The 19390-nt window shown below is 39.6% G+C and overlaps 2 protein-coding genes and 1 long non-coding RNA gene across 3 annotated transcripts; 2 read left to right on the top strand and 1 right to left on the bottom strand.

Annotated features, from left to right (window-relative positions):
• The first annotated feature begins 3568 nt into the window (after positions 1-3568).
• On the top strand, positions 3569-5174 carry LOC133739216 (ferritin-like catalase Nec2). Its single transcript, XM_062166953.1, has 3 exons — positions 3569-4022; positions 4147-4372; positions 4632-5174. Exons 1-3 carry the CDS (start codon positions 3670-3672, stop codon positions 5007-5009), a joined length of 957 nt encoding a protein of 318 aa, XP_062022937.1. The 5' UTR covers positions 3569-3669; the 3' UTR covers positions 5010-5174.
• A 1234-nt stretch (positions 5175-6408) lies between these two features.
• LOC133737829 (ferritin-like catalase Nec2) lies at positions 6409-9632 on the top strand. The gene is made up of 3 exons (XM_062165314.1): positions 6409-6499; positions 9004-9143; positions 9258-9632. The coding sequence occupies exons 1-3, from the start codon at positions 6409-6411 to the stop codon at positions 9630-9632; spliced, it is 606 nt and encodes a 201-aa protein (XP_062021298.1).
• Positions 9633-18362: 8730 nt separating this feature from the next.
• On the bottom strand, positions 18363-19308 carry LOC133736720 (uncharacterized). Its single transcript, XR_009859676.1, has 3 exons — positions 19228-19308; positions 19063-19119; positions 18363-18828 (listed from the first exon to the last, which is right to left on the bottom strand). It is a non-coding gene; the product is annotated as an uncharacterized LOC133736720 (long non-coding RNA).
• Positions 19309-19390: the final 82 nt, after the last annotated feature.

A 19390-nucleotide genomic window follows, 5' to 3' on the forward strand; every position in this document is an offset into this window, starting at 1 on the left:
ATCGAAGCGTTTCGTTGAAGTTTTTACGTCGAAACTCAAGCTCGCCGGATTCTGGAATTTTTCCGACCACCGAAGCTTTCGATCGGTATATCTCGAGCTACAGACCATATTTTTCTGTGATTCTTGAACCAGTGAGTTCTTCTTGAGTTTCTTAACAACTCTTAAGAAGGAATCGAAGCCTTAAATTGACGTTTTCACGTCGATTTTGGAGCTCGCCGGTTTCTGGAAAAATTCCGGCCACCGACTGATTTTTGGTACATTTCGATCCCTTCCTGTCATTTTTTGGTCTTGTGCTAGTTATGAAAAGTGTCCAGAATGAGAAAACGAAGGGGACAAGCACAGCCCCGATACCAATTGTGGTGGTCGGCGGTGGCTCTGTCCCTAACTCCGGCGGCCCTTTCCGGCCACCTCCGGAGGTCAAAAATTTAGTTTCTGTCAATTTTATGATTCTATGTTTCGATACGATCATTTCGGCGTATTATACGCATTTTTCGGTTATCGTATGAATTAGTTATGAATTTTGAGATTTCGATCGATTTCGATCGTTAGATTTATGATCTGTGGAATTAGGACCGTCAGATGAACCTATAATTTTGATATGATGATCGTATGACTGCCCCAGAGGCTTTGTGTGGTCATGGGCGAAGATCCGACCGTTGGATCTTCGTATAAATGCAAAACAGTGATTAGGAAGGCGATCCGTGAGGATCCGACCGTTGGATCATCATTTAATTTCAATCCGACCGTTGGATTGTCGTTTGATTATGTTTTTGAGTTATTGGCTAAGTTAAGGTCATGTTTGATTAGGTGATCGACGGTTTGATTTGGCGGACGATTCGTGAAATTGTATTTTGAGCTGTTAAGAAGACGCAGCGGGAATTTAGAGGTGAGTAAACCTCACGTGGTTCATATTACGAACCGAATAAATTTAATTACCTTATTTTGTCGTAATTGCGTGAAAATATTTATGAAATAAATATTTGTTTTAAAATCATATGGACTTGATCAACTACGGTCCATGGGTAAGTAAAATGATTTTTACTATACAAATGAATTTCTCGGTTTATTGCATGTGAACTATAGTTGGTATTAGTGATTATCCCTGAGCGGATAATTACGTATATATATATTTACGTGATTATATGTGAATGGTGTGACATTGAAGAGTGTGGAATTGGGATGATTAAATTATCATGAATTGACATGTAACTTACCATATTTATATGTGATGAACATGATTGATGAGTTCTTGTTAATATTCATGATTTACATTGGAGGATGTATAGAGTTAGAGAATGTAGGATTCTGAGGATGAGGTGTCCGAAGTTCGACGGTTAAGGATAACCGGAGTGTTTGTGTACTGAGGACGGGGATGTCCAAGGTGCGACGGTTTATTATTAACCGAAGTTGTGTGCTGAGGACGGGGATGTCCAAAGCGCGACGGTTTATTATTAACCGAAGTATATGGTGCTGAGGACGGGGATGTCCAAAGCGCGACGGTTATAGGGTTAACCGAAGTATTTTTGCCGTTGCTTGACCCTAGGCCAAGGTGTCAGAGGTAACGAGGCAGTTAGAGCTCTAACGTGTTATGGGATGGGACCAAAGTGGTGATAGTGTTGTGTGATAGGACCAAAGTGGTGATATTGAATTGGTTGACGTTTGCGTCGTAGATGTTGAGATTGTTGGTTGTGTTGTTGAGTTATAAGAATTGTAATTTAAAATCAACAGTTCTTTCTTGTTTACTCATACTGGCTGTAAAAAGCTTACCGGGTTTTGTGTTGTTGCAACTCCCGGTACACTATTCAAATTGTGTAGCGGGAAATCCTACAGGTCAGGAGAACCAGGACGGTGATCGGGCTGCTTAGAGTAGTGTTATGTGAATTACAGCATTATATTGTGAGGTTTGTTATGCTCATTTAGAGCTTTACGATTTTACTTTGTAAGAGTGAATTGTAATAATTAACTCTAGGTTTTCGAGTTTTTGTGTTGAGTGGCGAGTGGTGTGTTTGTTTGTGAGAAAAAAATTCAGAACGTTATTTGTATTAATTGTTTATTCATGTTTCGGATTTGAATTGGTTATTCAAAATTCGGGGCGTGACAATTTTTTTGGTCGAAGAAGAGAATTGAGAGAGAGGGGGGGGGGGGGGGGGGAGAGAATTGGGCAACGGCGTAGTTTTTTTTTTTCGCTGATGTGTTAATATGATAGCCCTTTGATGTTAGATCAATGGTCTAGAATTAAAGTCAAGGAGAAACAAGGAGATTTTTGCCAAGGAGAGAATCCGGATTCATTGGGAATCAAGTGAATGGACGAAAATACCCTTGAAAAGTTAACGGGATTAACGATTTTACTGTTGCTAGGTATGGAAATTAGGTCGAGTTTAAATCGTCAGGTACCATTTTGATGTTTTTTAAAACATAGGTATGAAAATTAATAGTCTGAAAAAGTTTAGACACTGTTTGGACGATTTTCCCTATATGACATAGATGTTCGGTGTTCCTAACTTCCCATTTCAAACTTCAAAGCCCAGATTGATACTCCAATTAAAGTCCACACCATCTAAACATATCTCTAGGCCCACCGCCCACAACACAACTCTCACAAGCTGATGGAAAAAACAAAAAAAAGCTCCCCATGAAGCTTCTTGTGCAACCCCATTCAGCATATATATTCAAACTCAACTACCAAAGTACCAAAGCCAGCACTCTGCACTCAAAGTCAATAACCAAGTACAACTGATATTGCTAGCTTCCTAGAATCCTAGTTGCTGCGATGACTTCGTTTCTCAAACCCCAGATATCAATATCACTTTGTTGATCAAACTCAACTACCAAAGCCAGCACTCAGGTTTATTAATTTGTTTGTTTCTTTTTTACTGTTTTTCTTCTCCTCTGTGGGCTGTGGCTCGATCTGTTCTTGTGTATTGTACTATTGTTGATAGTATAATTTGATTGCTCTATTTTTGTGCTGAAAGATTTTATTGCCATTGTTTTGATCTCTTTTCTTTTTGCATGCCTGGAAGGAAGGATGGAAGTGTGGCTGTGTGGAACTCTATAAGCATATACTAATATTTTTGATAGATTACACATGATTTTGTTTACTATATTGATCGTTTCTTAGTTTTTGTGCTAGGAAATAGCTCAAGTCTATTTTGTATAATGCGAATCATTTTTGTGTATTATATGCACTGATTGCAAATACAGGGGATGTATTTTGATTCATCAATGGTCTTTTGGTGTTTGGTTAAATTTTTTTGCCCCCATACATGTATATTCCTCCCTCCGCCACTGCCTCTAATGTATTTAATGTAGCTGTAGTACTTGACATTTATATTTAGTTTTCATACCTAGCTTTAGGTAGCTTCTATTGTCAAATATGTTCTCCGGTTTGGAGAAGAAGATCAACATACATGCAATTATACCATACATCTCTATAATTGACATATATTTAATATTGTATTCATAACATAACATATATAATTAGAAAAATATTCCAAAAAACATACCAGGTAGGTCCAGACCCTCAAGTAAGTCCGCCCCTCTTAATCATTCACTTAAACACGATTTCACTACAATTGGGTAGATCAGCTACTTGTGCGAATTGAGTTCATCTTCACCAAAGTCACACTGCATTCTACTATATATATTACCTACTTTAGTTGTCTGCAATGCATGAAATTAACAATGGCTACTTCAATGAGTACTAATTCTAATGCCTTTGTTTTTCCTCTAGCTTTCTGTTTAGTTGGGATATCTCAGCTGCTGCTTTGCTCAGGTGATGCTCCCAACTGTAATCCCAATTTGATTGAAGCCAGTGATAGGGACAGGCTCCAATTTGCTTTGAACTTGGAATTCTTGGAGACCGAGTTTTTCTTGTATGCTGCTCTTGGCAAAGGTCTAGATGCTATCAGTCCAAATTTAACCATAGGCGGCCCCCCTCCGATTGGTGCTCAGAAGGCGAATCTCGACCCTCTTGTTCGTCGTATCATCGAGGAATTCGGTTATCAAGAAGTTGGTCATATCAGGTATACAAGTTATCAGCCATGTCAACATCTTTTTGTGCGTGTTCTTATATTTATTGTTGTTTCTTTCTTTTTCTTGTTTGGATATGAAGCTCACTCACTATGATGGTGGATTTGCTAATTTCAGATCAATTATTAGAAAAGAAGGAGGGTTTCCCAGGCCTTTGTTAGATCTCAGCCGTCAGAATTTCGCAAAACTAATGGATCGAGCAGTGGGTTTCACTCTGAACCCGCCATTCGATCCATATGCAAACTCACTTAATTATCTCTTGGCAACCTACACCATCCCTTATGTGGGATTAGTAGGTTATGTTGGCACAATTCCATACCTTAAAAACATGACATCTTGCAGAGTAAGAGCTTATCTCTCACTTTTGAGAAAAATCTTCTGCGTGAATTTATTCTTGTTACGTGATAGTACTAAATTATAACATAAAATCGAGTTTGAACTCATCTACTGGTCAATCAATACCGTCACATAGAAAAATGGTTACACTAAGTTTTCTCTTTTTTTCTTTTTTTTTTTTTTGAAAGGAAGTTTTCTCTTATATATACTATTACGTTTTCTATATATTACTTGATTTACTTCTAATTAATTTTGTTGTTGTATAGTTGGCTGCATCACTTTTGGGGGTTGAGAGTGGACAAGATTCGGTCATACGTACATTTCTCTATCAGAGATCCTCTGAGAAGGTGCAGCCCTATAGCCTCACAGTGGCTGATTTTACAAACCGTATTTCTATGCTTAGGAACGATCTTGCAATGTGTGGGATCAAAGATGAAGGCATCATAGTGCCAGAGAAGCTTGGGGCGGAGAATCGGACGTCCAGTAACATCATATCGGCCGATCCTAACTCGCTTTCGTATGCAAGGACACCGCCGGAGATATTGAGGATTGTATATGCAAGTGGCAATGAATCACTGCCGGGCGGATTTTACCCTAAAGGTGCAAATGGGAATATTGCAAGGCGCTTCTTGAAGATTAATTAACGCTCTCTAATCAATACAAGATTTAAGATAATCCACTTTGTTAGCCAAACTGCCAAAGTGACTATGTATGGGAAATTACTCAAATACCCTCATGTATGTAAATTTAATTTAATGAATAAGGGATATCAATATAATTAGCAAAATAAAAGAAAAAGGAAGAAACTTCCTTTATCCCATAAACTTCCCACGTTTTTCTTCTATTTTTTTCCTTTGATTTTTTTGGGGCCGTGACCACTTACCTATTTTCAGCTTAAAAATTGTCCACTTACTCCACTAAGAGTTTTTTAACCCCATTTACCCAATCTAACATCCATTGACAGTTTTGCCCCTATTTTAATTAATAAATTACATCTCAACTCTCCGACTCTCTCTTAGATCTATTTTCTCTCTCCTCCCCCTCACCGATTTCTCTCTCCTCCCCCCTCACCGATTTCTCTCTCTCTCTCTCTCTCAACTCGTCTCAGACTCTCTCTCTCTCTCCATGTCTGCAGATCAAAAATTTCCGGTTCAGGTTTGAATTTGGGTTCGGTTTGTCAGGCCTCCACCATCAAGCCACCGCGCCCACCACTCCACCGCCGCTGCTTTGTCCCCACCGTTGGACCACCAGAGGATGACGCCATCCAACTCCACGATCCCAACCCCTCTGGGCTTCGCCGGTTTTGTTCGTCAGATGTCCGGGAAGCTCCGAAACTCCACGCCGGAATCGGGTCTGGGCTTCGCTGGCAGGGCTCGGACGACGTCTTTTTTTTTTTTTTTTTTTGGTAAATTTGGCAGAAGGCTTATAAGGAAAGAAGAAAGAAGAATGAAAAAAAAAATTTATTGAGTAGTTATACATGTCTATTGCGGGGCAATAATAGGATTATTGGAGGCAATAATAGGATTATTGAGAGGCAATAATATGAGTATTGGGGGGCAATAATATGCATATAAATTGATCAATTGTGCCTGTAGTGTATTCATTTTAGTTTTGGGAGTTTATGCAATTCACTGGAGGGCAATAATATGATTATTGGGAGGCAATAATATGATTACTGGGGGACAATAATATGATTATATAAACATACATATAAGATGGTTGATGACAATTATTTGGTAGCCATTCAATCTGATTCCAACTTCAAATTTGGTTGTAGCTTACTTAACTTTGACATATGGGCCTTTAGTTCATAGGATGAAAAACAAAAATTAATGCTTCACGCTTGCTCTTTTTAATTACTTGAGCTATAATTTGAAATAAAAATTCTGATTGCGTATGACATTGGCAAGAAAAACTGAAACCATTTTGATCAAAGAACTGTGACCAATGTGACTGGAAAATCAGTGGTCGGCCACCCGATTGGCGACTGGTAGCTGCTCTTCTGACGACTTTACTACATGCCGATCTGAGGGAGAGAGGAGGATGACGGCGACTCAGCGGGCTGAGTTGGTGACGGTGACTGATACTGGCCAAGCTTTGGTGGAGGTGCCGAATTCGGCAGAGCTGTCTCCGGGTTTCTCGATTGGAAACCCTAGTTTCATACTAGGATTTTAGGCTGGGCTTGGAACAGTGGGCCATTCTATTTCCTTATTTTTCTTTTGGATCGGGCCTGTGGTGGTTTTTGGGGGGTGGTAGAGCCCAGTTTGTTTATTTTACTTTGAATAATTATCCACACCATGTTATGCCATCGATTGTAGTTGTTTGCTAGTTGATGAGTGGCGATGTACACCATGAGGGTCTTAGGCGTCAATACTTGTCAAGTCAATGGCTTTGATTTATGGTTGGATATGTGTAGGATACTTTTTACTTTTTACTTTTTGCTTTTTACTTTTTTAGTTTGGTTGTTTTGTTTTTGTTAGCTCTACTATATGCAGATATTTGGTCATTGAGATGTAATATGAGGGATTTTCGAATTTCTCTAGCTTGACCGAGAGATGTCGTTATATTAATGGAACCTGATTCCGTTCCCCTAAAAAAAAAATGTGACTGGAAAATATCTATATATACATACATTATACATATATGTATGTATGGTCCCTGTTATTAGAAACTTCTGCTGTTTCTTAACACATGCTCAACTTAGTTGCTTAGCTTGTTATATTCTTTTGGGCAATGATATAGGGCCTCAATGAGGCCTAAGATTTGTGGCTTCAAATCCTATGTGTCATGTCATGCAAGCAAATACAAATTTTATTTTCAATTCCACATAATATATATTTCCACATCATACTATTGCACATCAACTTTATACTTTTATATTTCCTTTTAGATGTTAGGGGGTAAATCAATTACATTAATTAATTTAATTAGGTGACCAAAAAAAAAAAGATCAGCTATTAATTATGTATCAATTTAAGAGATATGTCTACAAATTCTTTGACCAATATTTTTCTTCATTTAATTAATTTTTTTTCTATAATTTTTCTTTCCAAATAGCATTAATATATTGAATTAGGTGTCAAGAAATGGGCATTAACTTTTCTTTACAAATATTGATTAATTTCATCAAAAAAAAAAAGCATTAATAAATTGAATTTGGAAAATACGTATGTCTAAATTAAGAGGTAAGAAAAAATTTCATGTTAGCAGCCTTTAATTATCACCTACAATCTAAATATAAGGGAAAAACCAAACAAAAAATAATAAACTCAAATATAACGTTTAATCCCTAGCTACATAAAGAGAAAAAAAATGAACAAAAGAATATATATATATATATATATATATATATATATATATATATATATATATATATTCTTTTGTTTTTTTTAAGAAGGAATTGATAGCATTAGATCAATAGCCAAAAAGTTAGAGTCTACAAAACACTTGCATAAGAATCCTGACGAAGCCGTGATACCCTATCTAAGCTAATGCAAACTAATACAATCTCTGGGACGCTCACATTTAAGCAAGCTCATTACAAGTCTGTTCTGAGCTCGCATTTAAGCAAGCTCATTACAAGTCTGTTCTGAGCTCGCTATAGTAGCGAGCTTATAGTACAAAGACCAACTCTGTGTCTCCTAGGGCAAAATCATTGACTAGCATCCCTATTGAACAGGCACGCAATAGCGGTACCAACAGAAAGCCACTTCCTAGCAAACAAATAGAAGCAACTCCTTATCTATAAGCCGTTTGAAAAGCATCAATCCTATTCCAGATAATTACCAACTCCTGTAGCAGTCTTGATCCGAAAGTGATTGGTTATGGACCACATATCGACCTAACTGCCCAAGAAACCTCTTAGGCCAGGCCTACCTTCATCACTAAGTGATAAGTGAGGGTGGCAAAACACCCTCCTTGATAGCCCAAATAGCAGGCCCGAACAACCAAACTTATGGTCAAGCCCACATGCCCAAGCCCAAGTCAAAGCAAAACTAACAGAAGCCCATAGTCCCTTCTGCCACTCCTTCTCCACCGCCGACATGATTTCCGGCGGCCTTCCTTTCCACAACATCAATCGCCGAGAACCCTATGCTATCAAGCACCGAATAGCTAACATCGATGCCCGATTATGCAACAAAACATAACCGGCCGGATTCTGAGGCGAAGACCCCTCGAAAGACCGACTCCGAAGATGCCTCTCCTAGATCCAATCAATCCCTCATATCACCTCCGCTCAATCTCCACCATAACCTCTCGACGTGATCCGAAACGCTGCAGCCACACCTCGAACCAATAACCTCCTACCGTCGACTGCAACCAGGCTCTAATCGAGAAGAAGGACTATCCTTTGAAGAGAAGAGGAGAGCTCGACGTCCGGCGTCGCTAGACTCGGCCTACCGCCGCTGCCGTTTGATCTCGAAACCCTAGGTTTCAACTATAGGAGGTTCTCTTCTGTTGTTTGGAGCCAATGGAGATATATATATATATATATATAATCATATGAATATGTATTTTTCACATTATATTTTTAAAATTAACATGAACTCAACAAAGGTTGAATTCATAGACATGTGTTATATATGCAAATCTATTGATCGAATGTATGTGCATATCTATTGACTGAATTACATGGAGGGAAACCCATAATCCCTCCATTTAATCCATACGCAAACTCCCTCAATTTTCTGTTAGGGGCCTATGCCATGCCTGATCTCGCACAACCATCGTATGTTAGCTCCATTCCAAGCCTCACCACAAATTCTTCTTCATTATCTGTGAGTACAGTAATTAAGAAATATAACTATTGGACGTATATATTCAATTATGTTTTCAATCAGTTGTATTAATTAAGTTTTTGTAACCGCCATTTTTTTTTTGGGTACTTATAGTTGGCTTCAAAGCTTTTGCCAATCAAGGCTGGACAGAGTGCAGTGATACGTACATTGTTGTACCCGAATGCGACTCAAATGGTGCCTCCATATAATATCACGGTGCGTGAATTCACCAAGGCCAGTTCCCACCTCACTAACAACCTTGGCAAGTGTGGCATCAAAAGCGAAGTCGTCTTACTAGCTAACACAACCCTAGGGGCAGAGAACCGGATGACCAGTAACGTGTTGTCCGCCGATGCCAATTCCCTGTCTTACGCAAGAACAGAGCCTGAGATCTTGAGGATTGTGTATGGAACCGGCAATGAGAACCTGCCCGGCGGATTTTTTCCCAAAGGTGCCAACGGCAAAATTGCAAGGAGCCTCCTTTTGTAATACCCTCTCTTTGATGGGCTCTGGGCAGCATTTGTGCTACCTAATTACAATAATCAAGGGTGATATATTTAATAAATGCTAAATAGACTACGCTAGAAGAACTTGCATATATGTATTTGATCATGTATCGATCATAAACAAAATAATTAATAGAAGTGTTATCATTCTCATTCTTATTACGTCGAGCAATCGTATTAGTGTTGGCTTTTCCAGTCTTGATCGACAGGGTCATTACTATATGCGACGTCATTTTTTTTATTTCCTATACTTTATTTGTTAGTTTCTAGAAAGTAGAAGCAATTTATCTATCTTTTATGTTTAGTAGGTTTTATGGAGCAAAGATGAGAAAAAAAAAAAAAAAAAAAAGATGCGTGAATTCAGGGAAAAGTTTGAAATCTTGGCCCGAGAATGAAATCCTGATGGATGAAGGAGCCCAACATGTGGAGATTGCGCGGCAAATATGGAGGATATTCACATTTATCGCATTGATGATGTGGCAAGCTTTTATCGGAAATGTGATGTGGAGAATCCTAAATCAAATAGAGAATCAAGTTGGATTTCTCTACAATTCAAGGAATCGTAATCCAAAAAGGAATGAAATAGGACTCAAGGAGCAATATAAAAAGGAGAGAAAAACATACGAAAAAGCTCTTACACACAAAAATCAATCAAGGAGATCTGAGCAAGAACGTGAGAAGACTTCTATGCCATCCCTGAATTAGTTTCTATTTTCGAGTTTTTCTTCTTTCTTTCTTTTCTACGATGATTAGTTTGTTCTTCATCCAAACTATGGGTAACTAAACATCTAGGTTAGGGGTTGTTGAAGCCCTAGACATGATTTTAATAGCTTTGTAATACTTGATTCTATTTGATGTTTATTGGATGAATTTTGATTTTCTAGTATTGTATTTGTTTTCTATGGAGGTCTACGTAGAAGCATGTTCTAGGATCTATTTTTTTAAGCATGTAGATGACCACCTAATCAATGCATGTTTAAGTAGAAACAACCACAGAACTTAGCCCTCTTTGTGGAAACTAATTTCTAGGTAACCCAGTGATAACACCCTTCACTAGGTATCTAGTTATGTTCATATACTCTTCTTGCTTAATGAGTACTGCATCTTAGGTATTTGATAACACCCTTCTTTACCATTTTTTTTCTTATCAAGTTATGGTGATAACACCATTCACATAATTAACATGCCAACTAAGAGAGTATCTAATACGTTTTGACCTTCAAATTCTAGGCTTAATCATGGACATAGTCATCCAATTGCATGGAATTGATCGAGTTAAGTAGATTGTTATTGTTTGATTGTTTAGAGGCGTAGACATTCCCTAGCTAGCTCTCTCACAACATATTTTGATATTGTTCAAGTAAATCCAGAATATGTGTCTGGCCCAAACTCGAGGTTACTTGCTCTAGTTGAAATAGGGTTTATATTAGAGATATTCTCGGAGAATCTTAGGAGATATCCAATCAATGTACGATTATGTTTCCATGTACAACTCTATCTCTATGTTTGTAATCCTCTATATAAAGAGGCCCCTATTATCAATGAAAGCACGACTCAATTCTCTCCCAATTTCAGTTTTCCTTAAACACGTTATCAGCACGAAGCCCTAACCCTGAAACTCTAAATTCGTAGCCTTCAAACCCTAGCCACCACCGCCACATATATTGAAGCCCTCAATCCCAGGATTTCAGAACCGGCGGCAGAACCACCAGAACCGGCCCAAAAACCACCGAACCGGTCACCGGAAGTATCGAACCAGCCCTCCAAGAAGAAAAAAAAAGGATCCCTGCACCGATTCACCACCTTCTGAACCTCCGATTGCTACCAAATTTTGCCCACAGTAGCACCTCGACCTCAGCATTCAGGAATCGGAAGCAGAACTCAAAAAACCGGTCTAAAAGTTGCTGAACCGGCCCCCAGAAAACCCGGCAGAAGAGAAAGAAAAAAAAGAAGAAGGAGAAGCCCACAAGAAGTCAAGCCCAAAAAAAGTCAAAGCCCGACCCACTGCCACGTCAGCACGGACCCACTGCCATGTCAGCACTAGACCCCACTGCCACGTTAGCTCACTGGTCAACCCCAGTCAGCAGTCAACGACCGCCGGTACTTTTTCGGCCAGTTTTCCGGCGACTTTTCAGACAATTTTCCGGCGACTTTTTCAGGCCAAAATTTCCAACGACCTATTTCGAGGTATTTTTTTTCTAAAAGTTCCCGTTTTTTAGAGTTTTTAAATTCAATTTTTCTTCTTTTATCGGGGACTTGCAACATCCCTTCTTCTACCCCCTTTCTTCATCATAGGGGAGACCTAATTTAGCCGAACTGTGGGGGTTCGTGCTCACTCCAAGCTTGGAGCTTGTTGAGATCTCCAAACTTAGAGTTTGTAGAGAATTTATGATCGACCACTTACGTCATTGTTTCTATCTAATTCAATACCTCTTGGAATTGAATTTCTTGGAAGCGATTACGCTCAGAAATTCATAATTTCTTGGGAGAAACTAAGCTCAGAAATTTTATACGTTTTTGTGGTAGCCTTTTTACGCTCCGAAACTAACCATAATTTCTTGTTCTCTTTCAGGATGAGTAACCTGAACAAACTGGACTTTGCTCCATTGGGAACAACTGGCTCTGGATATCACAGGTGAGTTCGTGATGTCCGCCAGCATCTCAAGGCCGATGGAATCCTGGATACGATTCTCGTGCCTAGCCAGGACGTGCTAACTGTTGAGCAAGCTTAAGCTTTGGAAGTAAATAGAGCAGCCTTAGAGGCAAATAAAGCCAAAGCCATCATCCTAATGACTCGTCATATGGATGATTCGCTCCAGTACGAGTGTATGAATGAAGAAGACCCCAGAAGGCTGTGGGTCTCACTCGAAGAAAGATTTGGCAACGTCCGTGACTCCCTGCTTCCTGACCTAGAAGTGAGATGACATAGCCTCCGCTTCTGTGATTTCAAGTCAGTTCTTGACTACAACTCGGAAGCACTTCGTATTAAATCCTTAATGGAATTCTGTGGTAAAGAGATCACAGATGCGATGTTGATTGAGAAGACTCTCTCTACCTTCCCCGTCTCTGCATTAATGGTTACTAAGACCTATTGAATCGATGTTACTGCAGGACGGATCACAAGGTTTCATGAGCTCATTGGAGCTATGAATGTCGCTGAAAAGCATGACAACATCCTTGTGAAGAACTATAATTCAAGATCCGTGGAAACAGAGCATATTCCGGAATCCAATTATAGTCGCGCCCCTAAGAGAGGGCGCCAAGAGCGAAACCCTAATCTTAGGGATACTTCTGGACGTTTTGGTCCATATAATCGCTCTACTTGGGAAGGTAACCGCCAAAATAGGCGAACACGGAACTGAAGAGGTCAACATGGAAAGAGAGAGGGAGGCAACGCCTCTAGCCATGTTGGTGGCGCCACCAACACTAAGAGCCATCTAAATGACACTTTCAAAGCGCTTCAATCAATGGAGTCTGAGCAAAGAGATGTATGTTCTCGATGTGGAGTATCCGGTCATTGGGCACACATTTGTAGAGCTCGTGAAGAAATTGTCACCGCCTACAAAGCATATTGTGAAGCAAGAGAAGCTCACGATGTGGAACAAGAAGATCAAGAAGATGATCTAGAGTGAAGGGTTGAAGACTACAAATTTGGGTGGGATCAATAGATCGCCAATTCTGTTTAAATCTTTATTTTCCAAGAGATGTAATAGGCAATTGCCATACACTTTGTAGTAAATGCCATTGGTTTAGTTTTTCTTCACATAGGCTCATCCAAAAATAAGTATGATGTCTAGGAAGGTTTTGAGATAAGTGGTACTTAAGCGAGCTTTGCTCCACCGACATCTCTCTACTCACCTGGTCATATTTATTTTGGAATTACCAAAAGAAGTCAAACGACTACTTTTGTTTTGCATTAGCTAGCATTTGGATTAGATTCTCCTAATGGTTAAGAGACAATGATGTACTCCGTTGGCTTATGAATAAAATTTCGAGTTCTTTTATGACTCCATTTTAATTATGAGCATATTACTTTGTGACTACGATGACTGGGCCATCAGTATTAATTCAAGGACATGGAATAGCCCAAGTTCCCCTTGCCAAATGGCACCTTGATTACTGTCACAGAAACTCTCTACGCTCCTAGGGCAAATCGCACCTATGAATAGCCAACGGATTCCATGTAAAAACGCATGTAGAGAACTGAAATGAGTTCCTTTGCAATACCTCTAATGATTGCTAACAAAGGCACATCTTATAGAAGTTTATGTGTCTCTCTAGTAGACTCTATGTCACTATTCGAGCTATTAAATCCAATAAAGTTATGAGAGAAGATCTCTTGGATTTAGACACATATTGACTTTGACACGACAAGATAGGTCATCCTAGTCATGATATGATGATCCGTCTACTAAAGACTTCACATGGACATGCTTTCTTTCAAGCGAAATGAAGCATGAATCAACAGTTGATTCCTGGACTAAGTGTGACCGCCGTGCTGCCGTCCACCACCAGCCTAGGGCTGGCATAGACCTTATCCATGACGCTATGGATAGCGTACATCATGGTGATGACGCCCCAGGTGATGTAGCAGTCACCAACTTTGCTTCAAATAGCGTTTTAGACACTCAGGCCCAACCAAAATCCTCATTGGTTACTTATAAAGCCTCTCGCTCGTTTTACAAAGCTCGTTCCTTAGGGAAACTAGGACTGAGACCGTCCTATGCAAAGGATATGAAAATACTCATTTTGTTCTTACATAGAACCCATGGGGATTCTATAGACTGATTCAACCAACTTGCGGACGTTTAAATATCTCATGATGTTGGTTGACACGCAAACACGCTGGTCACGTGTTGTGCCATTGTCCACTTGTAATGCTGCTTATGCTACACTCCTAGCACATATCATATGACAACGGGCTCACTCCCCGAATTATCCTATTCAGTCAATTGGATTTGACTATGCTAGAGAGTTTACATCAAAGACTTTCGATGGTTATTGCAATGGGACTGATGTTAGACATCATATTCCCATGTACACACCCAAATGGTCTCGCGGAAACGACTACGATGGCAGTCAGGATTTGGTAATGCACACCAACCTCCTTATATCCGCTTGGGGTGATGTAATATCGCATGCAGCTATGCTAATTCGTCTACGACCCACCGCCACTCAATCTACCTCTGCGTTATAGCTAGTGACTGGGTATAAGTATCGTACTTACCCATATCTGAGTGTGCCATTTATGTGCCAATTGCGCTGCCACAGCGCTCTATGATGGGTCCGTACAGACAAATGGGCAACTACATTGGATTTGAGACTCCAACAATCGTCCGCCACTTAATGCCCTTACAAGGCGATCTCCTTACCGCTAGATTTGCGGGTTGTCACTTTGATGAGACAGTCTTCCCATCGTTAGGGGGAGATAAGAACACGGATGTTCAGCAGGAACGACGGAAATTGTCGTGGCATGTCCCCACTATGTCTCATCTCGATCCCTACTAAAGTGACGAGATCACACATCTGCTGCAAATATGCCTGCAAGGAAGTACGTCCCTACAAGAGGACGTAGCGCCACCCTACACGGAGGTAGGCATGGCGCCAACGCCAAAGAGAGTGACACTCTGGCGTTACAGGCCATGGCTCCAGCTAGGATGCGTGGGAGGCCCGTGGGTTCGAATGACGATTTGGACAACCTAATCCTTGGATCATCGACACTCAAAATCCGTCTCATGAGAATCTTCCGGGTTATTGTTATCGTTGGGGGACGCCTCAACATGAGAACCTATTCCTGAGAATATAGAGCTCTTTGAAAGTTACACTAGTGTACATGAGACGTGGGATAGAAACTCCATCATAATTGATGATGTAGTTGCGCATGAGTTTGTTGAGTCTGATGATATCGAACCACTATCCGTTGATGAATGAATACCAACGTAGAGAGATTTGGCCTAAATGGAAAGATCCGATCTAGGTTAAGTTGGATTCTCTAACGAAAAGGAAGGTTTTTGAGCCAGTGATGCCAACACCTCCTAACATAAAACCTATTGACTAATGGGTCTTCGTTAGAAAGCGTGATAAGAAAAAGAGATGGCAATCTCGCCTTATGGCGCAAGGCTTCTCACAAAACGCCTTGAAATCGACTACGATGAGTCATATTCTCTCATAATGAATGTCATTGCACTCCACTACCCTGTCAGTTTGGTAGTTTCCGAATAACTGAACATGCAGCTTACAAATGTGGTCACTATGTATCTCTATGGGGATCTAGATACGGAATATACATGAAGATTCATGGTGAACTTCATTTACCCAAGTCAAGTGGCTCCAGACCACGGAGCGCGTTCACAATAAGGTTGAAACGCTCACTAAAAGTGACTACTTGATTGGGAAGGGATATGCCCGCGCGTTTCCATAACAAGTTTCGGATTCTATCGCGGTTCATGTTGGACATGATCTTCATTGGAAGCCCTTAAAGAGTTAAGGAAAACCGCTGAACACTTAAAATCCGAGTTTGAGATGAAGGATTTTGGGAGAACACGATTATGTCTCGGTTTGGAACTTGTGCATCGTGTTGATAGATGCTTAGGAATTTTGACAAGGTCAAGCCTTCAAGCACCCCCATGATCGTCCGTAGTCTTGATCCTGAAAAGGATCCTCTTCGTCCGAAGGATGATAATGAAGATATGCTAGAGGCAGAAGTGTCTTACTTAAGTACAATAGGCGCATTATTGTACTTAGCTCAATGCACAAGACTGGACATCTCATTTGCCATGAACTTGTTAGCTAAGATATAGCTCTGCACCAACGCGACGCCATTGGATTGGTGTAAAAGATATCTTTCGGTACTTGAGATGTACGATTGATATGAGATTATTCTATCCCTACAGAGAGACGATGGATTCAGACCCATCACACACTAGGAACGCCGCCAACACTGGCCTGCGTCCACTATCCCCATCCCAAAACAACATGTGTTTTGGAAGGTTTTGCTGATGTTGGGTATCTCTCTGACCCACACAAAGGTCATTCCCAAAATGGTTAAGTTCACCATGGGTAAAGACCGTGATATCTTGGAGGTCTACAGAATAGACCCTAGTCGCTATATCTTCGAACAATGCAGAGATTATTGCTCTTCACAAAGTGGTTCGTGAATGTATATGGATTGGATCCATAATTACGCATGTTCGAACAATTGTGGTTTGAAGTCTACCACAAATGAGCCTACGAGCATTTAGGTTAATGCTGCTTACTTTGAACAAATGAAGAAAGGCTCCATCAAAAGTGACATCACCAAGGATAATCAGCAACAACAAACTCTCATCAAGACCAAAGTGAACTAGGTTCAATCTGAGGACAGTGTGGCAGGCTTTCTTACTAAGTCATTGCCTAAATTCCACTTTCGGGAAACATGTTGGTAGCATCTTTTGCGGAAGTTATCCGAACTCCCATGACCGTTGTCATCAGGGGGAGATGCAGACATCAGGGGGAGATGTCTACATGTATGGTCTCGAAACGTGAAGGGTGTGTTGTGCTCTTTTTCCCCTTCGACCAAGGTTATTTTTGTCCCACAGGGTTTTTGTTACTCGGCAAGGTTTTTTAACGAGGCAACGAGAGAAGCACCACGTTTGGGCGACACAAGGAGGAGTGTTCAAGTAAATATAGAATATGTGTCTGGCCCAAACTCGAGGTTACTTGCTCTAGTTGAATAGGGTTTATATTAGAGATATTCTCGGAGAATCTTAGGAGATATCCAATCAATGTACGATTATGTTTCCATGTACAACTCTATCTCTATGTTTGTAATCCTCTATATAAAGAGACACTTATTATCAATGAAAGCACGACTCAATTCTCTCCCAATTTCAGTTTTCCTTAAACAGATATTACTTTAATTTTTGTTTTTAATTACTTTGTTCTAAAAACCAAATCAAAATTAAATCTTCTCTGAAACATTTAGATCCAATAATTCTCTGCAGAAGACCCGGCCTACTTCCCTAAACTAAATTGGTAGTAGGAAAACAGTTGACTATTAATTTAACAAATCATATATCACACTTGTGCCTATCATCACACCTATATACCTTATATGATTGTATATATTCAAGAGGTTTTATAACATAACCGAAAGTCTGAAACTATTAATTGAGTAATTCCATAATTTTAAGAATACTAGCAGGGCCCACTCACTATGTGTGTGGAAAGAAGTTGAAGGTAGTAGAAAAACTTCTCGTACACACTACTACAAAAACATGATTTAAGGACATTGAAACAGTGTCCTTAAATGCATACAAGGACTCTCTAAAAAAGAGTCATCTATCTGGGAGTCATTGTAAGTCTCAAACAAGGACACTGGAAACGTGTCCTCTTTTCTATATGAGGACACAGTTTGTGTGTCCTAAAAGCTCTGGACGTGGTGTCCTTAAATCCATAAGAGGACACCTAAATCGCATCCTCATATTATGTAATATGTGTCCTCTTTTCTCTACTAGGACACACAAAGCATGTCCTAAAAACTCTAGAAATGGAGTCCTTAAATCCATAAGAGGACACAAAAAAAATACATTGATATGTGTCCTTAAAACTAAAACAGGACACTTAAAAAGAGTCATGTATAAAAAAACACCATGTCCTTCAATATGATACAGGTCATTGAAAAAGTGTCCTTAAAACTTCCAAAGAATCCAAAAAAAAAGTAATAAAAGCAATCTTCCTCCAATTATACACCACCAATTACATTATTAACTGAACCAATATTTCATATCCGTACATATACAAACAAGTTTCTAAAGTGTAAAAAATTACAATTCCACAATTCTAGTCAAGTAATCCAACCTACTGCACCTTGTAGCTTTATAGTTTCTTAATCTAATTCCCAATATCTTCAATCACAACCTGATAAATATCAAAGAAAAAAGAAAAAAAGATCAAAGAAACCAAAGAAAAGAAGCACCAGCAACACATTGCCAGGTAGACTAAGCTAAGCAATAGATGAATGAAGACATGAGGGGAATGAAATGTTACCAACTATCAAACTGAAGGCAGAATGAGAGCTCAAATGGAGTTGCATGCATATTGCTTAGTTGTGGTGGTTGGTTCAGGGTCTTGCAAGCATATTGCTTACCAACTATCAAACTCGTGGTTTTTCTCTAGTGTTTGATGGTGACAAGCTAAACCTGCAGATTGCTTGGGTTCTTTTATTGTTTGTCAATAAGAATATATTGTTAACAATTGCATGCATCAACTGTTTTATATTATGTTTTTGTTAAAGCACCTTTCATCATATTAATCAAGATAAAAATTAAAAACACAACATTGTGTTATCAACGAACTTCTTATGCATCCATACATAATAAGGAGAACTAACTACTTAATCATTCACAGGGGGAAAAAAAGAGATGGAAGCAGACCTTCATGGCTTTAAGTATCTAATCATCTGCTACTCAAAAGCCTTGATCTTTTATTTCCTGCAGGCACATATGTAAACGAAAAAAGGTAACTGCATTTAGCATTGATCCTTAGTTCATTTACATAATCTCAAAAACATAAACTCATTAAGGATTAGTGATACTAACCATGAGCCATGGAATCTGAACAAATAGCTATATTCAAAGCAACCACTGGTATAACCCTGTCCTGTGCAAATCAGTAGTTGATAAATAACAGGCAGGGACCCGAGAAAACTGAACTTGAGATTACAATTTATCCCATCAAGCCTCAAGGCTCAGAGGTAACCAG

The sequence above is a fragment of the Rosa rugosa genome, chromosome 3 (assembly GCF_958449725.1).
Source record: "Rosa rugosa chromosome 3, drRosRugo1.1, whole genome shotgun sequence".
Classification (NCBI taxonomy): Eukaryota; Viridiplantae; Streptophyta; class Magnoliopsida; order Rosales; family Rosaceae; genus Rosa; species Rosa rugosa.

Bases quoted from the DNA above. Each gene is read 5' to 3' on its own strand.
- LOC133739216 (XM_062166953.1), top strand. From the start codon at position 3,670: ATGAAATTAACAATGGCTACTTCAATGAGTACTAATTCTAATGCCTTT. The intron at 4,023-4,146 runs GTATACAAGTTA...TGCTAATTTCAG, and splicing joins CAAGAAGTTGGTCATATCAG to ATCAATTATTAGAAAAGAAG. The intron at 4,373-4,631 runs GTAAGAGCTTAT...GTTGTTGTATAG, and splicing joins AAAACATGACATCTTGCAGA to TTGGCTGCATCACTTTTGGG.
- LOC133737829 (XM_062165314.1), top strand. From the start codon at position 6,409: ATGACGGCGACTCAGCGGGCTGAGTTGGTGACGGTGACTGATACTGGC. The intron at 6,500-9,003 runs GTTTCTCGATTG...AATTACATGGAG, and splicing joins TTCGGCAGAGCTGTCTCCGG to GGAAACCCATAATCCCTCCA. The intron at 9,144-9,257 runs GTGAGTACAGTA...GGGTACTTATAG, and splicing joins CAAATTCTTCTTCATTATCT to TTGGCTTCAAAGCTTTTGCC.